General features: G+C 42.9%; 1 protein-coding gene across 5 annotated transcripts in view; it reads right to left on the reverse strand.

Moving 5' to 3' along the window:
* The window catches only part of ASAP1 (ArfGAP with SH3 domain, ankyrin repeat and PH domain 1), a 344,245-nt gene that overhangs the window by 78,761 nt on the left and 242,688 nt on the right, over positions 1–22,796 (reverse strand). For all 5 annotated transcript variants that reach the window (XM_027597676.2, XM_027597667.2, XM_027597647.2 and 2 more), the window contains 6 exons: positions 22,345–22,419; positions 21,790–21,839; positions 14,889–15,018; positions 13,537–13,622; positions 4,008–4,083; positions 2,692–2,778 (listed from right to left, as the gene is read on the reverse strand). In XM_027597676.2, the coding sequence (XP_027453477.1) occupies positions 2,692–2,778; positions 4,008–4,083; positions 13,537–13,622; positions 14,889–15,018; positions 21,790–21,839; positions 22,345–22,419 (504 nt within the window). The remainder of the gene's footprint in view (positions 1–2,691; positions 2,779–4,007; positions 4,084–13,536; positions 13,623–14,888; positions 15,019–21,789; positions 21,840–22,344; positions 22,420–22,796) is intronic.

Below are 22,796 nucleotides of genomic sequence, written 5' to 3' on the forward strand. Positions count from 1 at the left end.
AACTCTAGACAAACAAAAAGAGGGTTTTCTTTTTTGAGAAAATAAATCATGGAGAATTAACACTCATGATAATGAACAAAACACGATGGAAGGAATGAAACAGGTTCTGAATCCTTTGATAGCATAATAAAAATTAAACATGTATTCAGGAAAGAGAAATGCAAGTGAGAAATTCATTCAGGCAAAAAATATAAAACTGAACTTATACAATGAACTTAAAATAAAACCTTGGAGAAATTCCATAATGTGAGCCAAGAATGTAAACTAAAGAATGAAACTATGGTGTCATTTTTTTAGAATTCCTTATTCTCTATTAGCAGTATGGACAAATTACCTTCTTTCTTCTTAGAAAACTGTATTAACATATAAAATGCATTATTAAGGAGTAAAATCTTAAATCTTTTTAAACGGCACGCAATTACTCATTGATTTACAGGATTATAAAATATTTGTGGTATCCAACCTAAAACTAACCTCTACGACAGAAGCTTCAAATCTCTCATGTAAGGGATACATGGTGTGGGCAAAGGATTTCTTCTTTTTCATCTACTTATTGAGTAGCTTTTGGGTGCCAGACAGTGTGTCAGATACTACAGAGAGAGAGATGAGCAAAACACAGAATCTGTCAAACACCTTGCAAACCACACTATGATGGGAAATTGAGAGAGACTCAAACAAAACGCTGGAATTTGGGGAAAGATTTATGGGTATCATTATTTAAAATATTTTCAACCCTAAATATAGTTATGTAGCAAACAGTTCTCTTGGGACATTAGGCTATTATAAAAGCTTAAGATAATTAATTTCGTAGAACATCTGCGAGAAAGCAAGGAAGAATTCTGACAAGAAAAAACAAGTCCACCAAAAATCTGGGGATCCTACTGACAGCTCAAATTCTTGGAGCTTCCTTTAAAAGTCAAGTTAGAACCTGGTGGAGGTGAAGAGGTTAAATAATTTGATGGGTGCTTTTAATTTCTCAGGTCACTTATCAGGTTAGTTTACACTCTTCTCGAATAGTAGTGCTGTGGTAAGAACTCTATGGTGGACAGTCTCCTTTCTTATTTGAGTCATTAGAAATCATTACCTACTAACCTTATTTTGCAATGAGAGATGATAAACAGCATGAGAATTGCATAAGCGTGCTGTGAAAGATCAATTTTACTTGTAAAATACTCTGGACATGGTGCTAATGAACATGCATCATTAATTTGGGGTGGCTTTAAATCAAATCATGTGCATTTTATTGTGTATGTACTCCTTTGGCTTATATGCAACTTTGTTCTTTAGCTACTGGGAGCAGATTACATTTAGTCTTTTTAGTTTAGTCCCCTTTTGCAAAACAAAAAGGGACTGCAACACTTCCCCCCCCCCCCCCCCCCCCCCCCGGCAGAAAGCTTCCATATACAGGAAGGAGGTATTACTGTATGACAAAGCAAAGGTAGGAAGTGGTTAAGTACATTTCGGTTAAGTACAAAACCTCGCAATTTTCTGCCTAAACAGCAATCTACTGCTTACCCTCCATTTGAGTCTTTCTATTGCTCTTACACAGAGGAATCATTCAAGGGGACCACCTCTCCTAGGATTTGTATGCCAGTAATAAGCACCTTCAAAAGAGGCCTCCAAACACAGGTGCCTACTTCCAGTCCGCAGGTGCCCAAGGTGAAAGGGCTGTAGACTTCTCCCACTCGATGAAAACACAGAGGGCTATCTTCACTCAGTAAAGAGAACCTTCCGGGTTGCTTTTAAGGGTGAGGGTTGCTGGTGCAGGGCTTCCACGTTTGAGGAGGGTTGCCTTGTTTTTGTTTTGGACTCATGAACCCCTTCAGAAATTGTAGGAATGTACAGTTTGCCACTGTGAGGTGGTATCATGAGGAAATGACAATATAAAAAAATGCCCTATTTTATGTGGTTATTATTAAATACTGCATTGAGATACTGCACTGAAATTCAATGCATGATAACTTCCTAATACAAACAGGCAAATTTTAACCCTCCCCTACTAACAAATAGAGCTCACTGTTTAGTCTACCCTTGGCATGAAGTCCATACCCCGCTGTGTGTGTTCAAGGTCATCTATCACTAGGCCTGAGTTTCCACCTCAGAAACCCCATCTCTCAATCTTCTGCCCTTTGTGCCCCCAAACTGTGGGGGGCAACGGCTATTTCAGACAGCTTCCATCTCAGAGTCCTCGCAGCGTCCCCCCTCTGCAGGCGTGCCCCTTCCCAGCAGATCTCTCATGGCACCAATACCGCTCAGGGTGTGACTGCTGGTTTGTACGGCTGGCCTGCTCTCTACTAGATGATTCTAGAGGATTCTTTATCAACGCCCCTCTGGCTGCCCAGAAAGACAGACATGACCTAAAGAGGACATGGGTGTGCACTCTACCCTGAGAGGACACAGCACTTTGGAAGTGCAGGTCTTCAAAGCCGGAATGGCAAACCTAGGGTCCTGGAATTGTAGCTCCGGTGTTAAGAACATCTTTGGGACAAGGACGGCAAGGGAAGTAAAGGACAGTCGCTACATGGGGCGATGCAATAGGTATACACTTGTAGCTTCTATCTTGTTTGTCCCCACAACCACGGTGGCAGGAAGCTGGTGGCACGCCTATTTTGCAGATCAGGAAACACAAAAACCATCCCAGGCCGCCTCACTTTTACTGGTAGCCCTGCTGGAAACATAGAGATCACCTACTTCTTTCTGATCAAGTTGAAGAGAGGATTTTATTAAGTCTCGGAGTGCGGTTAGCTGTTTCTTTTCTTCATCCTGGGTCTGTTTTATCTGTGATGGAAAAACAGGACTTTCATCATATATCTTTTATACATGAGCAGAGTTTAATTCACCCAAATATACCAGTCATCAAACAATTCAATTATATAGTTGATTTATTAAAGTCTTTTACATGGTCTCATTTTCTTATATGAAAGGCAGAATTTTCTCATCTTATGAAAGTACCAGTGAGTTTTGAAATTAGTGTCTTAATGCAACAGGCCTTATTAAATAATACATCTAGGCAAGACAATTAGCTCTGAAGTACCATTTTAAAGAGTTTAGAAATAACACTGGGTCACTTGCTTCTGGTTTTTCAAAGGGCGGTAGCAGGAATCCCATAATGTGGTTAAATGGGCCAGAAGAAAATGTGAAAAAAGACCAGAACCCAATGGGCTAAGGTATATATGAATGTTTACAGAGTGGCACCCGAGGGTTTGGCACTGGTGCTGCTTTTTTTAATCAGCTGGAACTTATTACAACCTGAATCATGTTAACTATTAAAAGACAACGGCAGTGGGGGGGCGGTGGTCACCTGGGTGGCTCAGTCAGATTAAGTGTCTGCCTTCAGCTCAGGTCATGATCCCAGGGTCCTGGGATCGAGCCCTGTGTCAGGCTCCCTGTTCAGCGGGAGCCTCCTTCTCCCTCTGCCTCTGCCCCCCCCACCCCTGCCCCCACTAGCGCACTCTTTCTCTTTCTCAAATAAAATCTTAAAAAAAAAAGACAATCGGAAAAAATATACAGCTCTGTGTTTTTTAAAGTTATATAAGCAAAATCTAGATATCTGACAAAAACAAACAAACAAAAAATCATAAACCTGCCTACCCTGAGACAATCAAGTTTTGTCCTTCGGGGTCAAACATTCTTTCTACAAGTGCCGACTGCAGGGCACTCACAGGTGATGCTATTGGACCCCGAATGGACAGCCATCTAGAACTGATGGTTACACACCCTCATTCCTCCTATGTCCCAAAAATGTACTTCTTCAAAGCCAGAATGGCAAACCTAGGGTCCTGGAATTGTAGCTCCGGTGTTAAGAACATCTTTGGTACAAGGACGGTACAAGGATATTTGACCATCAAGGCCTTCTGAGTTAAACTGAATGCTTCCCTGCACTAGGTTTATACTGACAGATCACATACCCCTGCTTTTCTTTAAAGCTCTTCTAATCCAGATTTCAAATTTACTGATATTTATCTATAAAAGCAACTTAAAATGCATGCATTTTATAAAATACTTACATTATATAAATCAGCAGCCAGTTTTTCGATGTACTGTTTCAATTTATCAGCCGTTTTCAAGCCATCTTGAAAAAAACTATGATGGAGAACATCAGAGATTCACCAGAAGCATAAAAAAGAAATGAACCCTAGTCACCTATAAAATCTGAAAATACTAATATATTTACTCTCTACCCACATAGCTACACAAAACACTTACAAACGAATTTCAGTATTTTATAAAGATGCACCAACAGATTACGGGCACCATCTGACACGTGCTAGCAGCTCTCACGTAGACAGTGCAAATTACAGCTGCGGTCCCAACACAGCGATTTCATGTGCATACCCGTCTATTCATAGAAACAGTCCTCCTGGTTGTGCCGTATTTGAATTTGAACGAGAGAGACACACACCATAACTGGTGGAATATCATGAGGATGAATCAGATGCTCTAAGGAGAGAGGAGACTTTTCTAGAAACAAAGGCTGCAGGAAAGCCATCTTTCAGTTCCCCAAAGACCCCTGGGGAGCATGCTTGAAACACAGGAAGTCGGATCGATGGTATCCTGCTGTGTGCACAGCCAGATCGCGCCATTTCACCCTAAGAATCAGTACTGACAAGAGCCGAGCATGTAGAACAAGCTAAGCATGCTTGCATTTTATGTGTTATTTCATTCACCTCCAACAACAACCCGAATGAGTTCCCAAGCACTTCAATCTCCTTTTCAGAGGATAAACTGAAGCACAGGGTGAGTACATCACTTGCTCACATGACTAGTAAGTGGCAAAACTGGGATTTGGGGCCAGGCTCTGATTTGGACACCCCTGCTTGTGATGACCAAGCAAAGAGATTTTCTGTCTGACCCCTCCACCCAGGAGTCCCACTTGTCTCAGTGTTTGTAATGTTCTCTATCCTCTTGGAGGCTTCTCTAACCCTGCCCCACATCTACTGCTGCTTCCCCACAAAAGAATGAGGTCCTTGAGGATGAGGACTGTCTCATCTCAGGATCGCAGTGGGTCCAGCACCAGGCAGATGTCAGTGAATGACAAGGATGCAGCAATATCAAGAAGTTTTAGGGCACATCTTAGGATTCACATCTACATATATAATTAGCTTAACATGGACAATCGATGTGGACAATACATCCTTATCAGAACTGGCCCTCCAAGAGTGAATACTGAAATCCCCCACATGTTTGAGAATGTTTTAAGGTTGACAACTTCAGCTGAGAACCCTTACTAAAATCAGAAAGTCTTTCACCAGAGGAATGGGAGAAAGGAGGGCTTTCTGGTTAACCATTTAACTTGAGAGCTACATTTAAACTCTTCTAACATTCAGCTGTTCACCACTGCCCATTGGGATGAAGGTTAAACTTCTCAGTACGGAACTGAATACAACTTACGTTCTGGACCCTGAACAGCTTTCTGGTTTTATCTCCTACCATCTTCTTTGAAAAAATGTGGGCTCGCGCCATGCTACTTTTTTATCCCCCCAGTTCTCCCTGGCCTTTGCTTCTGCTCTTCCCTCTTGCTGAAATGCCCTTCCCCACTATGCTTCTACTGTAGCTCCGTTCGTTGCTGCCTCCCACAGCAGTTTGCCCTGGCCTGCCAATCCAGGGGATGGCATTTTCTAGCACAGGCTTGTGCCCAGGCCTAATGCCAGCCCTCGAGCAGCGGGTCGTGCTCTGTCCAGAGTAGGCCATTCATGAACATTAACCTCAACCAGCCTCATCCACATGCGGGAAGGTGTCTGTGGAGGAGGCAGAAATATGGCTACAAAGTCAATCACAGCAAAACCACTTCTAATCTCGGGTACTAAAATAATTTCTGGAGAAAGGGTCTGAAGGTAGAACACATCAGTGTAAGGTGGATGCTATCAGGACTCCTTACAACAGAAAAAGGGCTTTAGGGTCAGAGGCTTCTGGCTTAGAATCCGTGCTGGAGGATTTACTAGCAGTGGTTCTCTGGTGAGTCACTTCTCCTCGAGTTAACTGTATTCTGTGGGGCAGGTAACACAGATAACACGGATGAACTCGCTCTGCAAGGTACTGAGTCGTTAGGACATGCTCAGCACGTGTTAGCTCCCTTCCCTGGACTGCTGGGTTTATCACATAAGAAGGAGTCTTGTCCTTCCCCGAGGGATAGAGATTCGCCGCAGATAGGTTTGTGTTTCAGTTTCACTTTCAACATGAAGGAAATTTAATCTTTTTTTTTTTTTAAAGGTGAGCTTAAATGACAATGCTTTAGATTTGTGTTTTCCAAGGGGGTAGCCACTAGCAGCTAATTTAATTAAAATTAAATTAATGTAAAATTCAGTTCCTGAAGTCTCACTAGCCACAGCAGCTCCATGTGGTCAGTGGGTGCCGTGTTAGACTGTACAGAATATCACCGTTTCCATCATGGCAGGAAGTTCTCCTGGGCAAACTGAGTAAGCGAACTCAGAGTTGAATAGCACACAGGAATGGTATAAAACACACACATCTTAAGGACAATGAAGGCACTGATAAAAATGACAAGTTATTTATCAGCAGGTGAAAGCAAGCTGGAAGGGGGACAAATTCCTACCGATTCAAAAGCTGAAGAAAGACCCCAACAAGTCTGTTTTCCTACGTTTGAGTTCTCTAGAACATTACAAACACAGACTAAGAAAAATTAATAGAATGAGATATCATTTTAATATACAATATAACTCAATTTTTACAAGTAAATCATATACATAAATCCAGTAATCTTCTGAGTGCGATTATGGGTTTTCTTTTTTGTTAACTTCATTTTCTAAAACATATCATATATTCAGACATCAGACAAAACAAAATTATAGAAAAAAAACATTTCGTCTAGAAGGAGAAGATTGAGCTGAGCCCCTCTCAGAAAGTTATGCTAGGGCTCACTTCTGGGTTTTGGTGAGAAACAGGAATAGGAGGCAGAGGGGACTGGATGCAGGGAGAACAAAACCGTCTTGACATTAGTAACAGTCATCAGTTAAGCAAAGGCCGACGTGCTGTCGACTGCACAGTCAGTCTGGTGACCCCTCCCGTCTGTGCCCAACTGTCCCCTCCTTGAGCAGTTTAGTCTCAGCCACGAGCTGGGTGGGACTCAGAGTCACGGTCACATATCACCTGCCACAACCTTTCACTGAGGGCAGCAGGCTTGCCTCTCTGTTCCCTGTCTCCTCCCTCCAGTGCACTGCCTCTGGTTCACTAGAAATGCATGAACTTCGGAGTCAAAAGCATATTACGTTTTGGCTCTCAATCTCACCATACGTACAACCCTGGGCAGGCTACTGACCCTGTCTGAAAATGAGCATGATCATCCCCAAAGGTGGATGTTTTCTGGCTTCCAGGAGAGGCAGATGAACTACTACAGATAAAGTGTTCTGTAACTGGAAAGGGAAGCACAAATGTCAGTTCTGATTACCTGCCACTCAACCTGAACGTGGGAGCCTTCCCCGCGGAAGGCAACATTACCTCTCTGACACCCACTTGCCGCTTTCTCTGTACATTACTGAAATATAATGAGATCTTTGGAAAATAGATGATGATTAACAGTAATAATAATAATGACAACTGGCACGTAACTATTCTGTGCCAGTCACTCGCTATTATGCACAACTAAATATTTTCTTAAGTCTCCATTAGAAGCCAACAAAATAATTATTATTAACCTGTACCAGACAAGGTAACTGAGGCCCAGCGAGGTCCAGTCGTTTAACTGGGGTCATCCAGTCATTCAGGACAGAGCTGGGATTTGAGTGTAAGCATTCCTAGCTCTGGAGCACAGGTAAACACATCAGGCTGAGCTGGGTCCAAATCCTGGCTCTCCTGCTGAGTAAGAGCATAATCTCCGAATCCCTGCGCCTCCGTGTCCTTAGGCAGGAAGCGGAGATGATCCCATGTACCGTGGAGAGTTCTTGTGAGCACTTCGATAATGTTCTTAAAATGGCAGGCACAGAGAAGCAGTTCAATACACGATGGCCACAGGCCAGCAAAATGAGCCTCATTATTCCTCTCACCTTAGAGACACAGCTGCATTGACTTTGCTTTTTAAATAAGCAGCTTGAAAGAAATACGACCATATTTTAATGACCCAGAGTGCCAGAAAAAATGTAAGTTGCCAACTGATAGGCAGAAGGACCCCCATGTTTATCCTGACAGGCTGTGACACATCCACAGCTGCAGAGTGCAGGCTCATGAGTGTGAACACAGTCACCCGTCCATCAGGGAGAACACATACACCCTCCTCAGAGGGAGGCACAGTCTTCTCTAACCTGAGAAAGTTGCTATGTACTTCCCCTCTTATTCCATCCAAACAATGATGGGAAAGGGTACTATGTTCTCTCTGCTTTTAATTTAATTTCAAAGAAAGACAGCAGGATCTCCCTGCTACCCCAACCACGTATTCTGCTCGGCTTAGAAAGAGGGGCCATTTGGCCAAAGGCTGAAATGCTCCGGGAGCATAATATTACCTTCAAAAGTTAGGATGCCCTTGTAGTATCACAGAGAGTATGGTTCTTTAAAACAAATCAAAGTATAAAACAAATTAAGAAAAATGAAGTGATTTCTTAACACATCAACCGCCAACCCCTCTTGAAAGCTTACTTCCAAGCTTCAGGTGCTGATTTCCAGCTAGCCAGGGTGACATTTTCTCCTAGAAAATTTTCTCTATGTGTGTCCTGTGGTAGTTAAGAAACTTAAAGGGACAGGGGTTAATTAGTGTAAGTACTAATTAGCCGCAAATCCATCTCAACAGTTCAGGTCAAAGAGCTAGCTCAGAGTGATATAGAGAGAGTCTTAAAAATAGGGATGTTCAGGCTCAAATCCAGGCTCAACCAAATTCAGATTTCTGACATATTAAGAGCATGCACTCTGGAGTTAGAGACCTGCGTGCAAGACTTAGTTCTGTCAGCTTCTATATATAAATTCTATGAGGGCATAGATCTTTGTTTTTGTTTTGTTGCTGTTTTCGGCATGAAAAAAAATCGAGATAAAATTCATGCAATGTGGAGGCGCCTGGGTGGCTCAGATGGTTAAGCGTCTGCCTTCGGCTCAGGTCATGATCCCGGGATCCTGGGATCGAGGCCCACATTGGGCTCCCTGCTGAGCAGGGAGCTTGCTTCTCCCTCTCCCTCTGCCTGCCGCTCCCCGTTTGTACTCTCTTGAGTGTCAAATAAAAAATAAAAAATCTTTTAAAAAAATTCATGTAATGTAAAATTCACCATTTCAAAGTGTACAATTCAGTTTAGTATATTCACAATGTGGTGCAACTGTCCCCACTATCTAAGTCCCGAACATGGCCGTCACCCCAAGAAGAAAGCCTGCACCTGTCAGCAATGGTCTCCAGTTCCTCCCTTACCCTAGCAAACAATGCTTTCTTGTCTCAGTGGACTTGTCTTCTTGGACATTCCATTTAAACGGAATCATACAATATGGGGCCATCCACGTCGGGCTTCTTTCACTTAGAATAATGTTTTAGATGTTGAACCCGTTGCAGCATGTAGATGGATTTGTAACCCTCCTGGGAGCTTCCTGGGTGTGATCTGAAACTGGCCGCTGCAAACGGAGGGCAGGAAGAGACCTGAGAAAGTGGCGGGCCCCTCCAGGTGGGCAGGTGGCAGTTTTCGTAACAGCAAAGGGAGCTGACACTGAGTGTTGTCTTGGGCGGCAGCTATATGACTGGATCCCTGCACCTGCCCTCCAAATCTCTGAAGTTTATAAAGAAGCCCCAACAGTGCTTGGTCATGTATACACCTGCAGGTGTTCTCAACGCCACATCACCAACTCAAGGCCACGTCCTTGGGGCAGCCTCTGGGGGGAGTGGGAAAGGAAAGCAGAACCCACATTCGAAGGACAGGGAAGAGAGTGAGGAGCCTCGGAGTGACATGGTCCAGCTCATGGGGCAATCAGCAGTCCTACAGCCCAACTATATTCCACTGCACTGCGGTACCATATTTTGTTCATCACATGATGGATATTTGGGTGTTTCTACACTTTGGCTCTTATGAATAATGAGGCTATAAATATGTATGAACACATTTTTGCTTAAATACCTGTTTTTAATCCTCAGTCCTCTTGGGTATATACCTAGGAGTAGGATTGCAAGGCCATGTAATTCTAGGCTTAACTTTTTCAGGTACTGCCAAGAGTTCTTCCAAAATAGTTGTACCAACTTACATTTCTCTCAGCAATGTACTGCGGGTTCCAATTTCTCTACATTCTCACCAAGACCTAGTTTCCATTTTGTTGTTGCTGTTGTTTTTTTAAATTCTGCCATCCTAGTGGGGGCAAAGTGGTATCTCACTGTGGTTTTGGTTTGTATTTTCCTCAATGACTAACGACGGTGAGGCTTGTTTCTTGTGTTTTCAGCCATTGTGTATCTTTTCTGGGGAAATGGCTATTCAAATTCTTTGCTCACTTTTAAACTGGATTATCTTTTTGTTCTTGAGTTGCAGGAGTTCTCTATATATTCTGGACACCAGACCCTTATCAGATAAATGATTTGCAAATATTTCCCTCCCATTCTGTGGGCTTTTTGCTTTCTTAATAATGTCCTTTCACTCACAAAACCTTTTTGAAATTTGAAGTCCAACTTATCTGTTTTTCTCCTTTGGTTTCTTTTGCTTTGTTCATTTGACACATTTATCGAGCATCTACTGAATGAGTGAATGTGCCTTTGGGCAGGTTACTCATCCTTCCGGAGCTACAATTTCCTGGTTACTCTTGATAAATGTTAGCTATTATTATTTTAAAATTAAGGATAATACAGTAATGTTTGTAAGTGCTCGTGATCCTGCAGATCATAATGACATTTGCTAGGTGGAAAAGGAGTGGGTGAGCAGTAGGATATTATATTTGTTCTGAAAGCAGCATGTTCCCCACAATGTTCAAGTCTGAAACTGACAAGCATTTGGGTGTGGGTGAGCTGGAAAGGGTAACAGAAAGTCAAAAGCTCTTCTTTTCTGCTCCCTCTATTGTTCCACTGTAGTAGCTGTACCCCGCTGAGATGATGGGACTATACATGGTATTGCTGGAGCAAACTGACTCTTGGGCGCCCCCTGACATTGTACTGAAAATCATTTGGAGAACTGGAGTAAGTACTTAGGATATGAAATCTCTTTTTTAGAAGATTTTATTTATTTATTTGACACAGAGAGAACGCGAGTGCACAAGCAGAGGAAGTGGCAGGCAGTGGGAAGGGGAGAAGCAGGTTACCCGCGGAGCAGAGAGCCCGACACGGGACTCCATCCCAAGACCCTGGGATCATGACCTGAGCTAAAGGCAGACGCTTAACGGACTGAGCCACCCGGGCAGCCCCCTTCTCTTTCTGAATTAGGTAGAGAGGCTTTACAATATTAAGGGTTTTGAGGGATTGCCTGAAGTAGGAAAGAATGAGTTTCCCTGAAAGAATACTACCCTGGCTTCTTGCTAGGTGGGAATTCTTGAGGTTCAACCAGGGGCAGAACCCCATTATAACCATGTTTGTGAATACCTCTCCCCACAAGGAGGTTTTTTACTGTGTGGGGTTTCCTTCTGCTGATCTCTCTGCTCCCTGGAGAGACTCTTTTACCAGATTTCAATGGCCAGATGCTAGCCATCCCCCAAGTCTAATGCTGACTGCCACCACCCCTGTCAAGGAGGCCTCCTCAGTCTGCCTGGATGAAAGTCTCGCCTTCTCCTGATGCCCGTATTAGCAATTACTTCCTAGGCCCACTGTGATGACTAATGACCCAACTTACTTCCAGGACCAGAGAATTAGCTCCTGAAGGCAGAGTCTTGTTTCATCTTCCTACCCGAGAGCTACTGGCCTTTGTCAGGAGATTGATAAATATTTTTGGAAAGTGAAAAAGCAGGGAATGAAAGAATGGAGGATGCCTTAGCTAACCAGGTCAGAGCAGTTCTTCTTTTCACCTTTAGGAACAAAGGTTAAGATCTGTATAGTTTACAAGACACCTGACATTTTGGAAAACTAATGTTTGTGGAAGTTAAAACCTTCTTTGTAGGCTAAGGGAATGTGAGATCAGATTTCTAGGGGCACCTGGCTGGCTCAGCTGGTGGAGCATTCAACTCCTCTTGGTCTCAGGGTTGTGAGTTTGAGCCCCACATTGGGTGTAGAGCTTACTTAAAAGAGAGAGAGAGGGGGAGAGATTTCTAAAATCAGGTAAAATCAGATTTGCTGCCAAAGTGTTGTAATGGAGAAGACTGAGAAGTTTCACTTATTTCTGTAGAGGTTTCAAAGCAATGATATGTTTCTAGGAAAACTGAAATTGATGAAAGATTAAAAATTCCACCCGAAACTAAAATTAGGGACTACCCCGACACATTTCAAAGTTTCCTATGTACCCCACTAAGCTATGAAGCCAAAGGTTAGACCAGGTCTTCAGTATGAGGCTTTCACAGGCAAACTTTATCTTATAAATGTGCAACTGTTTCTGCTTCAATGTATTATTTTTTTGTATGTGAAACATACTTATACAAGGTGGAGTTTACGCGGAAAAGAAGGAAAAAGTTAACAAATCAGATCTATGTAAATAACAATTTCATCATTAAAAGCTTCTCCTGGAACAATTCTGTACAATACCTGTACGAATGAATGATTTCAAGTGCCCCTTGGAATCCTCAGAGCTGCAAATACATACAATGTAGCCGGCATGGGACTAGGCTCCATATGCATTATCTCATTTAATTCTCACATCTACTAACCTTAACCCCACTTGACAGATGAGGGTACTGAGGTTTAAAGAGGAACCTGATTAAGATCACATAGTCACCTGGCTGCAGAGCAAAGATCTGAACTCATCTTTCTGACTCGTGCCTTCTGTGCGTCCCACAATATTAATGCCGACCTCCTCAAATGTCCCAGTTACAAAGATCTTCTTAGATAGAACATTACAAATTTTAATAATGGGCATGTTTTCACATTAAAAACTCTACCAGAAAACCCATGAAAGCGAATCCAGTAAGTAAACAAAAAGTAAATAAGCAAATATAATGCCACAGAATCTCAAGCATAATAAAAATGCAATGTTAATAAGCAAAAATGGTGCTGGTATAAACAGCAGACGTACCACCAGTTACGTAGAAATAGAAGTATAAAGTCAAAGTATTCTTAGTGCCCCAGGTATATAATTTCACCTAATTTAGGTGACAAAGAAAAACAATTCCAAGTAGGTATACATGGAACAAATCACCTGAAAATAGGTAAAATGCCAAGCAAGGGAGGAGGGTGTGAGAGTCACTTGAGAAGGCCTCTGCCGTGACAGGGTTGCATGTATTTGTAACGAGAGCTTCACAGACTATCAAGGCCACCGTCAGGATTCATAAGTAAGACAGCATCTTTGAGTAGCCACATACTTGCACTAATTTGAGTTACTTATTTACAGAAAACAACAAAAATGGAAGATAATACCATTTCTTATCATGTGGCTTTGGAAGGTTCTAATATCACACTACATAGAGTGACCAAATGAAAACCAGAAAGAAGGAATTAAGAAAACCAAAGAAGTGAAGGGAGTCTTCCTGGGCTAATAATCATGATCACGATATTCTACTTACTTGCACTGTGCATGATAATACTTTATAAGATTCTGCAGCAGATCCACACCCTTTTTGGTCTTGATTTCATTAACTTTAATGAGATACTGTGGAAATAAAACAAAATTGTATGTTGCTCAGTACAGACAGGGTTTTCCAGTCATGGGTTTGGGTGGGAGAACGCCAATCATGAATCTGCACAAATCACTGAACCTTGGTTGCCTTCAGACAGTGTGAGTTCAATTCAGGAAATGCTGATTTGGCAGTCACAAGTGTACAAACGAAATGATTAGAGTGTTAGCATTTTATAAATGCTCAAGATTAGTTTACAAGACAAACAGAAATCAAACATAGCAAAACATTCTAGAATAACTCATTATTTCCCCCTGGTGCAGTGGATCTCAAACTTAAGAGTTCACATGGTCAAAACCTGAAAGATGGTTGACTGTTCTTTGCAGAAAACAAGTAAAACAGCATTCTCTTGAGGCATATGCCATCAGATAGCAAAACTTTTAGAAAGAATTTTTGGTACTCAAGAACGAAAGGATAAAAAAACCACGAAAGAATAAAAATTAAAATAACCCATTATTAATTTATGCAGTTAACTAACACTACCAGGTCTGATTTTTACTAGTGGTCAAGATTTTCTGTTGATATTGTTTGCTTCTTTTTCACTTGTTTTATTATGAAGAAGTGTTTATGAGCAGATAGGTTTGAGAAGAAGCTAAAAGTATGAGGAGGGGGAAAAAAGAGTATTTAAAAAAGAAAAACTTAATTTAAAATTAAGAAAATTCTATCCACTTTAGTATTTTTGGAGAACTGTAAAAGGAACTCTATGACACAATGTTAGCATCAGAATGAGCAGAGCGTCAGGTCAGGGAGTGCCAGTGTTCACTGGGAACCCAGTTTGAGAACCACTGCTTTAAGTCCAAGGGAGCATGCTTTCATTACATTTCTTTCATGAACTCAGGCTTTCTTAATGACTACTTTATTTAAGCTTTCATTCAAATTGGACACATGGTTAAAAAAACAAAAAACATGCTCTAAACCTGTACCAGGAAGACTTCATATTCACCAGTGTTACTCCTCACCAAACATTTTTTTCACACTCACTCACAAGCAACATTAAAGTTCTCACCAAAGAATCCTGTTTTGGCATAAAGAGCCCCACAGGACCAAGGCTCAAAATATGAGACCACAGTGAAATGGCGGATCCCAAAAGGCTTGGAGAAAAATGGAGATGAGAACCCTTAAGAAACAGTCCCCTCCTCTAATAATCAAACAGCCTGCATTTAAGCATAAAAACTCCTGACTAGCAGGAAAGATCACAGTTAAGGAAACTCTGGGCAAATGCTTGCAAAAGCTGTTCTTACTTCGCACATTTGCAGCTGAAAGAGGCGCCGTTCCTTCTCCATCTCCTCTGCGATCTCAGCTCCTGTGATCTCTGTGCGGATCATCCCATGCTGCTTTGCATGCTCTCTTTTCTCCTTCTCAATTTTTGTACTGTAATTAAAGCAGATGCCATCATTAAAAAAAAAATTCACGTCTTTCCTTTAACAAGAGCCACTGATTGTTTCTTAATTATGAGCGTAGTAAGAGGCAGGAACTCTTACATAAGTTGGTAATATTGATCAAAAGAAAGAATCAAAGAGAACACACTGCACAGATTTTCACCTAGGAAACCTCTTATATTTTAACTCTGATCTTACACACGGATGAATTCTTTAAAGATTTATTTATTTTAGAGAGGAGAGAGAGAGAAAGAGAGAGTGTGTGCATGAAGAGGAGAGAGAGAGTCCTAAGTAGTCTCTGCGCTGAGCGTGGAGCCCGACACAAAGCTCGATCTCATGACCTTGAGATCACAACCTGAGGTGAAACCAAGAGTAAGAAGCTTAACCTAACCGACTGTGCCACCCAGGTGGCCCCACATGGATAAATTCTTATAAATTCTCTCACAATTTGGTTGGCATGAAGAAATCTTGACAGTTGACTTTTTCTTGGGTCAAGGACTTTAGGATGAAAAAGAATCAGAAAGTTGGAGACCGGAGGCATATCTTGATTACCAACAGATGATGGGTCTGAAAATTATTTCAAGACAATCAAAGTGCACAGTGGACATGCACAAAAAGTAGTCAAAGGTAATTTCCAATATTCCTCTAGACCTGGGTGATTTCCATATCCCCATAACACATTTTAATCATTCAACCATTTGGTATTGGATTGTACAGAATAAGGATGGGAGAAATCCCAATCTATAATCTGGAATCCTATGAAATGTTCTTCAGTGAGGAGGGGGCCAAGAATGAAGCAGGCAATTATAAAGAAGGGCCCATATTAAACCAACGCAACCTGAGGCTAATGCTTGGCTATGATAGATGGTACTCTGGCAGTAACACCAATGGTCACCACCCTCTTTCCGAAAGTCCATCTAACTTGAAAACAAACTTCCAATTTCAAAAAGAGTGAATTTCAATTGTGAATGCAAAGATAAACTCACTTAGCCTTCAAGTCTTCTTTTAAATCGTAGTGGTGGGGAATCAAACCCCAAAGAAAGCCAATATCCTTGTCTATATACAAACACAGTAGAAAATCAACCCACTGGAAAATCTACTATAAATGTGGTTGGGATTCCTCTAACACCATAATGCCATATCTTATCATGCCACGTTGGCCATCAAGTAGGTGTGAAAGCAGATAGAGAATAAGCCTCAGCTCTCTCCACTGGTGTGGATGGGAGAGAAGCAGAAAGCTAAAGACATCTGAGAAGAAATGTGAGGAGCAGGCATAACTTAATAGCAGTAGACTTCTGGGTTAATGTGGTGACTTGACCACGTCTTCATTTCTTCTTCCTTCCATAATCCCATTAAAATGATACAAAACTCATAAACAATATAATCTCCCAAAGACAAGAACTGAAGACAAAAACGGATGAGAGAATTCAGCAAATATTTGGAAGAGCAGGTCTACACAGAGAAAAAGAGAAAGTGCGTACCCCGAACAATAGGGCTCCCTGCCTCCCTGGCCTTTGTTACGTCCAGATGCCATTACATACGATCACAGACAGGGGGCTGAGGGGGCTGGCCAGTGCCGGAAGACACACCTCTGGATATTGACATTTAGAATGCTCCTGATAAAAAAGCTGTCTTGGGGGCACCTGGGCATCTCAGTTGGTTGGGTATCTGACTCTTGATTTTGACTCAGGTTGTGATCTCAGAGTCCTGGGATCGAGCCCCGGGTCAGGCTATGAACTCAGCAGGGAGTCTGCTCGGGGGGGGGGGGGGGGGGGGGTTCTCTCTCTCCCTCTGCCCCTCCCCATACTCTTTCTCTCTCAAAAAAAAAAAAAAAAAAGAAGAAGAAGAAGAAGAAAAGCTGTCTTGACATCCTAAAACCTAAAAAGGCAGCTCACTGCATTCTTGACAGACCCTGCTGACATGTGTGAGCTTTCCATCAACTTTTGGGTGCTTTGCTCTCAAATATGAATGGGCAGTGAAAGGTGATAAGATAATTGAGGAAAGCCTCCAACATGAAAGCAAGAGATCCAAATAACAAGTTGGGGGTGGTGGTGAGGTAACCAGAGGCAGTAAGAAAAAAAATATTTCATAAAATATAATCAAATCCTCAGAGAGCTAAAATACTGCATCTACGAAACAACAAGAAACTATAAAAAGACCACCAAAACCTCCCAACTAACTGAGAAAAAGGGCTTTGGAAATTGAAAATATGACAGCCAAATAAAAAAGTCAAGTGCAATAGTGGGAATAAAAGGTTGAAAATAACCTAAAACATAACAGACAAACAGGACAGAAAAGAGAGGAAAACTGTAAGAACCACCTGGGGAGTCCAGCACTATACGGTGAGGCGCTTCAGGAAAACAAACAAACAGGCGGGAGGAAGGACAAGAAACATTTCCAGAGCTGAAGAACTAAAAATTGCAAAGAAGAGGTCAATGCACGCACCATGGCACATGAAGAAACTTTGGAGAACCTTTGAAAAAAAAAAAAAAAGAGTAACATCTTCTTTTCTGTTTAAAGATTTATTTGAGAGAGAGAGAGAGAGAGAGAGAGGGAGTGAGCAGAGGAAGGGGCAGAGGGAGAGGGAGAATCTTCAAGCAGGCACCCCGCTGACCATGGAGCCTGATGTGGGCTTGATCCCACGACCCTGAGATCATGACCTGAGCTGAAACCGAGTCGGATGCTTAACCGACTGAGCCACCCAGGTGCCCCAGAAGACTGACATTTTCTTACTGAAAATAAATGAACCTCCTTCCCCAAACCCCACATGCCCCACACAGAGAAATGGGAATCAAAGATGCATCGGATTTTTTTCATTAGCAAACACTGGAAATAAGAAAACAGTGGAGAAATGCTGTCAACAGTTCAAGTGAATATGGTTATAAAATTCAGATTTTACATTCAGCCAAACTCTCATTCTGTGTGATGGCAAAATGAAGATATTTCTGGACATGCCAAAATCTGAAAAATTTCCCTCCTTTAGAGCTGTTCCCTGGAAACGACTGGAGGTAGCGTGCCAGTCAAGTATGGGACTACGCCAGGGAAGAGGAGGCAGGAGAGCCTCCATGGAGGGGCAGCCCAGGACGACAGCTGTGGATCTAAAGAGCTCTGCAAGAATTCTCCAGGAAGAAAAGAAGGGACTGCCAGAGAACCTAATGATAATCCATATATAATCATTGTTACAACATGTAGAGTGTATTTTCTTTTTTTTTTTTTAAAGATTTTATTTTATTTATTTGACAGGTAGAGAGAGAACACAAGTAAGCAGAGAGGCAGGCAGAGAGGGAGAAGCAGGCTCTCTGCTGAGCAGGGAGCCCGATGCGGGGCTCGATCCCAGGACCCCAGGATCATGACCTGAGCCGAAGGCAGCCGCTTAACCGACTGAGCCACCCAGGCGCCCCAAGAGAGTGTATTTTCTAAACAGAAACATTATTAATAGGTGTTGCATATTGGTTGGAACAGATAACAAAAGTTCACAGAATTTTCAAATAGAACCAACTAATGAAGAAATTAGGCAATTATTTCATTAAGGAAAAGCAAAAAATGGTGCTGTAATAACGGAAATCCATTATAAAATACCATTTGGCGGGCACCGAACATCTGCACTCACAGAAGTTCAAACACTGGATGAACAGGGTGATGGGGGTGGTTGTACGTGAGAGCTGAGCCCTCATCTGCTGCAGCAGCACATCCGGTGAAGCAGGAAGGAGCAGCAAGAGAACACCATGGAACAGAGACAGACAAGCCGGGGAGCAGGTAGCAGGGGAACGGGACAGGAAGCAGTGGGGCGGGAAGGCTGGGCCGAGGACCGCTGGGGCCTTCCACGAGAAGCACGCCCACTGCCTACTTGAGACTCCCTCTCCCGCTTCTCATCAGGAGCAGCCCAGACGTCTGTACAGCGTGTAAGGACCGCTGTGATGGGTGCCCGGTCCGCCCTGGAAGCTGTACGTTCTCTGATAAACTCTCGTTGAAGCCACTGTTAGCGGGGCTTCTATTCTATGCAGTCAGAGTAAGTCTCAACCGATGCAAGGACTATTTAATGTTTGATGCATGGGTATCGTTTTGACCAAATATTATTTGATCATTAAAAAACTTGCTAGAAACTACTGATTGAGGGCCAACTGTATGCCAGATAGCAGAGGCAACTACTTTAACATATTATGTTATCTTGTCCTCACAGAAGCCTTGAGAAGTAGGTAATTTTTCTACTCTTTTACAGGTGAGGACCATCAAAGTTAAGTACCTTGGCTCAAAGTCCTAAAACTGGTAAGTGGCACCACCCAGACCCTCCCACGGTCTCTGATTCCCCAGTCTGTGGTCTCAACAATGATGGCTCACTGCCTCCTGGGTTCTAAAGAAAGACCCCAGACCAGCCCCCTTGGTTCTCACAGCAAATAAATTAACTTCTTCTTTTTTTTTTTTTTCGGTATATTGTTTTGTTTTCTGTAATTCATAATCAAATGAGTCCTGTCACATCAAAAAATCAAATATTTGTTGTTTTCTTTTTTACTTCCTTTACCACTATACAGAGTGAGGAAGAAACCTATCTTAGGAAAACAATTTTTTTTAAAAGATTACTTATTTATTTATTTCACAGAGAGAGACACAGCGAGAGAGGGAACACAAGCAGGGGGGAGTGGGAGAGGGAGAAGCAGGCTTCCCACGGAGCAGGGAGCCCAATGTGGGGCTCGATCCCAGGACCCCAGGATCATGACCTGAGCCGAAGGCAGACGCCTAACCAACTGAGCCACCCAGGCGCCCCTGGAAAATAACCTGTTGCCAGGGATTTATTAAAAAAGAAAAATACAGGGGCGCCTGGGTGGCTCAGTTGGTTAAGCGACTGCCTTCGGCTCAGGTCATGATCCTGGAGTCCCGGGATCGAGTCCCGCGTCGGGCTCCCTGCTCAGCGGGGAGTCTGCTTCTCCCTCTGACCCTCTTCCCTCTCGTGCTCTCTCTCTCTCATTCTCTCCCTCTCAAATAAATAAATAAAATCTTTAAAAAAAATACAATTCTTTCCAGTGAAATCCTAAAATCAGGACCCACTGAACTCACGATTTTTGGTATACATTTCCAGATGTGGATAATTCTTTCATTCTTTCAGTAACTATTCCCTATGCACTAGCTATGCACCCAAGGCTCTGTGAGACCCTGGGAGATTAGCACCAAACACAAGGATGATGTGGTCACTGTGCTCACTGAGGCCAGATGCTGGAGGACAATACAGACTAGTGAACATCCAGACACGTTCGAATACAGTTGAGGAAAGTACCATGAAGGGCACCTGGATCGTCGGAGAACGGTTTATGTTCCATGATATTCATAATACTGACCAGCAGGTACTTCAAGCTCTTCCACTAACACAAAGATTGTTAAAAAATACGGTTATACCACCCAATATTGGTGGTATCTTAGTTGAGAGAACACATATTGTGTCTTGTTTTGTTATTTCCATGTCCTACAAAAGAGATCTACTCCACAAGCCTAGAGGAAAGGTTTTCTTCCTTTTGTGGACTCCCGCCCCTTTGGTATGTACTTAGTTCTATCCCCAGCCCAGTGCATGCAGCTGCCTCTGGGCAGGGCTGGAATTAGCTCACAAGTACGAGCATTCATACAGAAAGACAGGATGACAGGATGGCCCACAGTATTCATTTACATCACTGACCATTTTAAGAAACTTTTTTATTCTCAGCTGCATTTATAACTGTCAATGCATAAAAGTATTCCTAAGGCAGCAAGTCTCCAGCAATGCACTGCTCACATAAACATTTATAGAAGTAGTTTGGCAAAAAAACAAATTTAATCCTGAATTTGTTTTTTTTGTTTGTGTTTTCATTCTGCTCTTATTGCTGTTGACGGAAATGGCTTTTATTCTCTTGTTTATAGCTATCCAAGTTCACAGCCAAGATATTTATTAAGTGCTTTAAAATCTATTTCTCCTCCTATTCCACCTCCTGGTAGTATAGATGTCTCCGAGTAATAATAACGAAGGAAGGGAGGGGCGCCTGCGTGGCTCAGTCAGTTAAGCAGCTACCTTGGGCTCAGGTCATGATCTCAGGGTCTTGGGATAGAGCCCTGTATAGGGCTCCCTGCTCAGTGGGGAGTCTGCTTCTCCCTCTCCCTCTGCCCCTCCTGCTTGTGCTCTCTCTCTCTCTCAAATAATTAAAATCTTAAAAAACAAAAACAAAAACAAAACAAAACAAAACAAAGGAAGGTGGTATGATCCATACAGATGAAGACGAGCCAGGCCTGTACCACACATCTCACGTGCATCATCTCCATAATTCCCACAATAACGCCAGCAGGCCAACCCACCATCGCCTACGCAGCTTTCTGACCTTTTGCAATCTCCTCAGCCTCTCCGGGCTCCAGTCCCCCGAAACAGACACAGACAGTGAGGCCACCGTGAGGGGGTTACGCACACAGGAACACTGCGTGCAGGTCCCGGCGTTATTTCCTAATTATAGGTGGGAATGCCAATAGTCTACAGTTATGGGCTAACTATAATTAAAGAAAGGTTGCAACAGTCAGATCTACAGACTGATAGCTAGTAGCAGGAGCCATGAGTGCTGGAACACTCGGCGGTGACTGCACACCTCACTCCAGACGCCGAGGCAGGAGATGAGTCGCCCCTTCTCAGTCAGCACAGCCAAACCCTGAGCCCTTACAAGGATGTACTACACAAGCTGGTGTCCAGAAGAGAGGAGTCTTCCAGTTAACGGTTTCTAAAGAAATTCAAGACTATAAAAAACAAAAAGCTACTTACAACTTTGTCTCATAGTCTTTCCAAGCTTTGTCAAATGGCTTCTTGAGATCCTTAGGAAAGAGAAAATGAAACTGAGATTGAATTTACTTTTGCTTAAAGGCAAATAAATAATTCTGAAAGAACATCTCAGCAAAAGTGCTTTCCTTTACAGGACGCGTGAAGCCTGACACAGACACTCTGATGCACCGCAGAGCACGCATCACCCGCGAGAAGCCTGCGCGGGCCCGAAGGGCGAGCTTCCCGGGGACACCCGTGAAGCAGGACCTGGCACCCAGGAGAGACTGGGCCCGGGGTCGCCACTGATGTGGCCAAGACTCAGCGCAGACTGCCTGCACCCACGGAGGCTCTCACCGATATTCAGGAAAGTGCCTCATCTTACTCTTCAGTCAATAACATGATTTGAAGGGGCACATCTTTTCCAATGATCATTTTCCAAGTACTTTTTTTATGCTAAAAATATTCAGAGTGCCTTTCAAATACAAGCACCACGATGATCTTAAAAAAAGAAATCAATCCTTTCCAGTTAAAGTAAAAATCAGATTTCTGAACACTTACCCCTTTGACTCCTTTCAGGTCTCCTTTTAACAAGGAGTCCAAGGTGAAGATCACATTGTGGCTCAGACCCTGGAGCTGGAAAGCAAAGCAAAGAGGGAAAGATGGTTAAAAGAGAAGCGCATATAGAATAATAAAATCAGCTACTGTTGACTGAGCATCTTGCACACACCAGGCTCTGTGTAAGGGCTTTCGTGCACCAGCTCACGGACCCCGAGGTTGGGTGGCAAGACAAGTGTCCCCTCCAGCACGCAGGCAGAGAGCTGGGGACCCGTGCACTGAATGACCATGCGGCAGCATGCGTGCACCTATGTGAACAATTCCTCCAATCATCTATAGACCTGTCACTGCTCTCCTAATGACATGGTCGACCTTAATTCGACTTTTTTTCAACTGCTTCTCTCAGAGGAAGGAGGGAGCTACCCAGCGGGCTTGCACCACTCCTCTCCATATGC

This window comes from Zalophus californianus, chromosome 4 (assembly GCF_009762305.2).
Source record: "Zalophus californianus isolate mZalCal1 chromosome 4, mZalCal1.pri.v2, whole genome shotgun sequence".
NCBI classification, from domain to species: Eukaryota; Metazoa; Chordata; class Mammalia; order Carnivora; family Otariidae; genus Zalophus; species Zalophus californianus.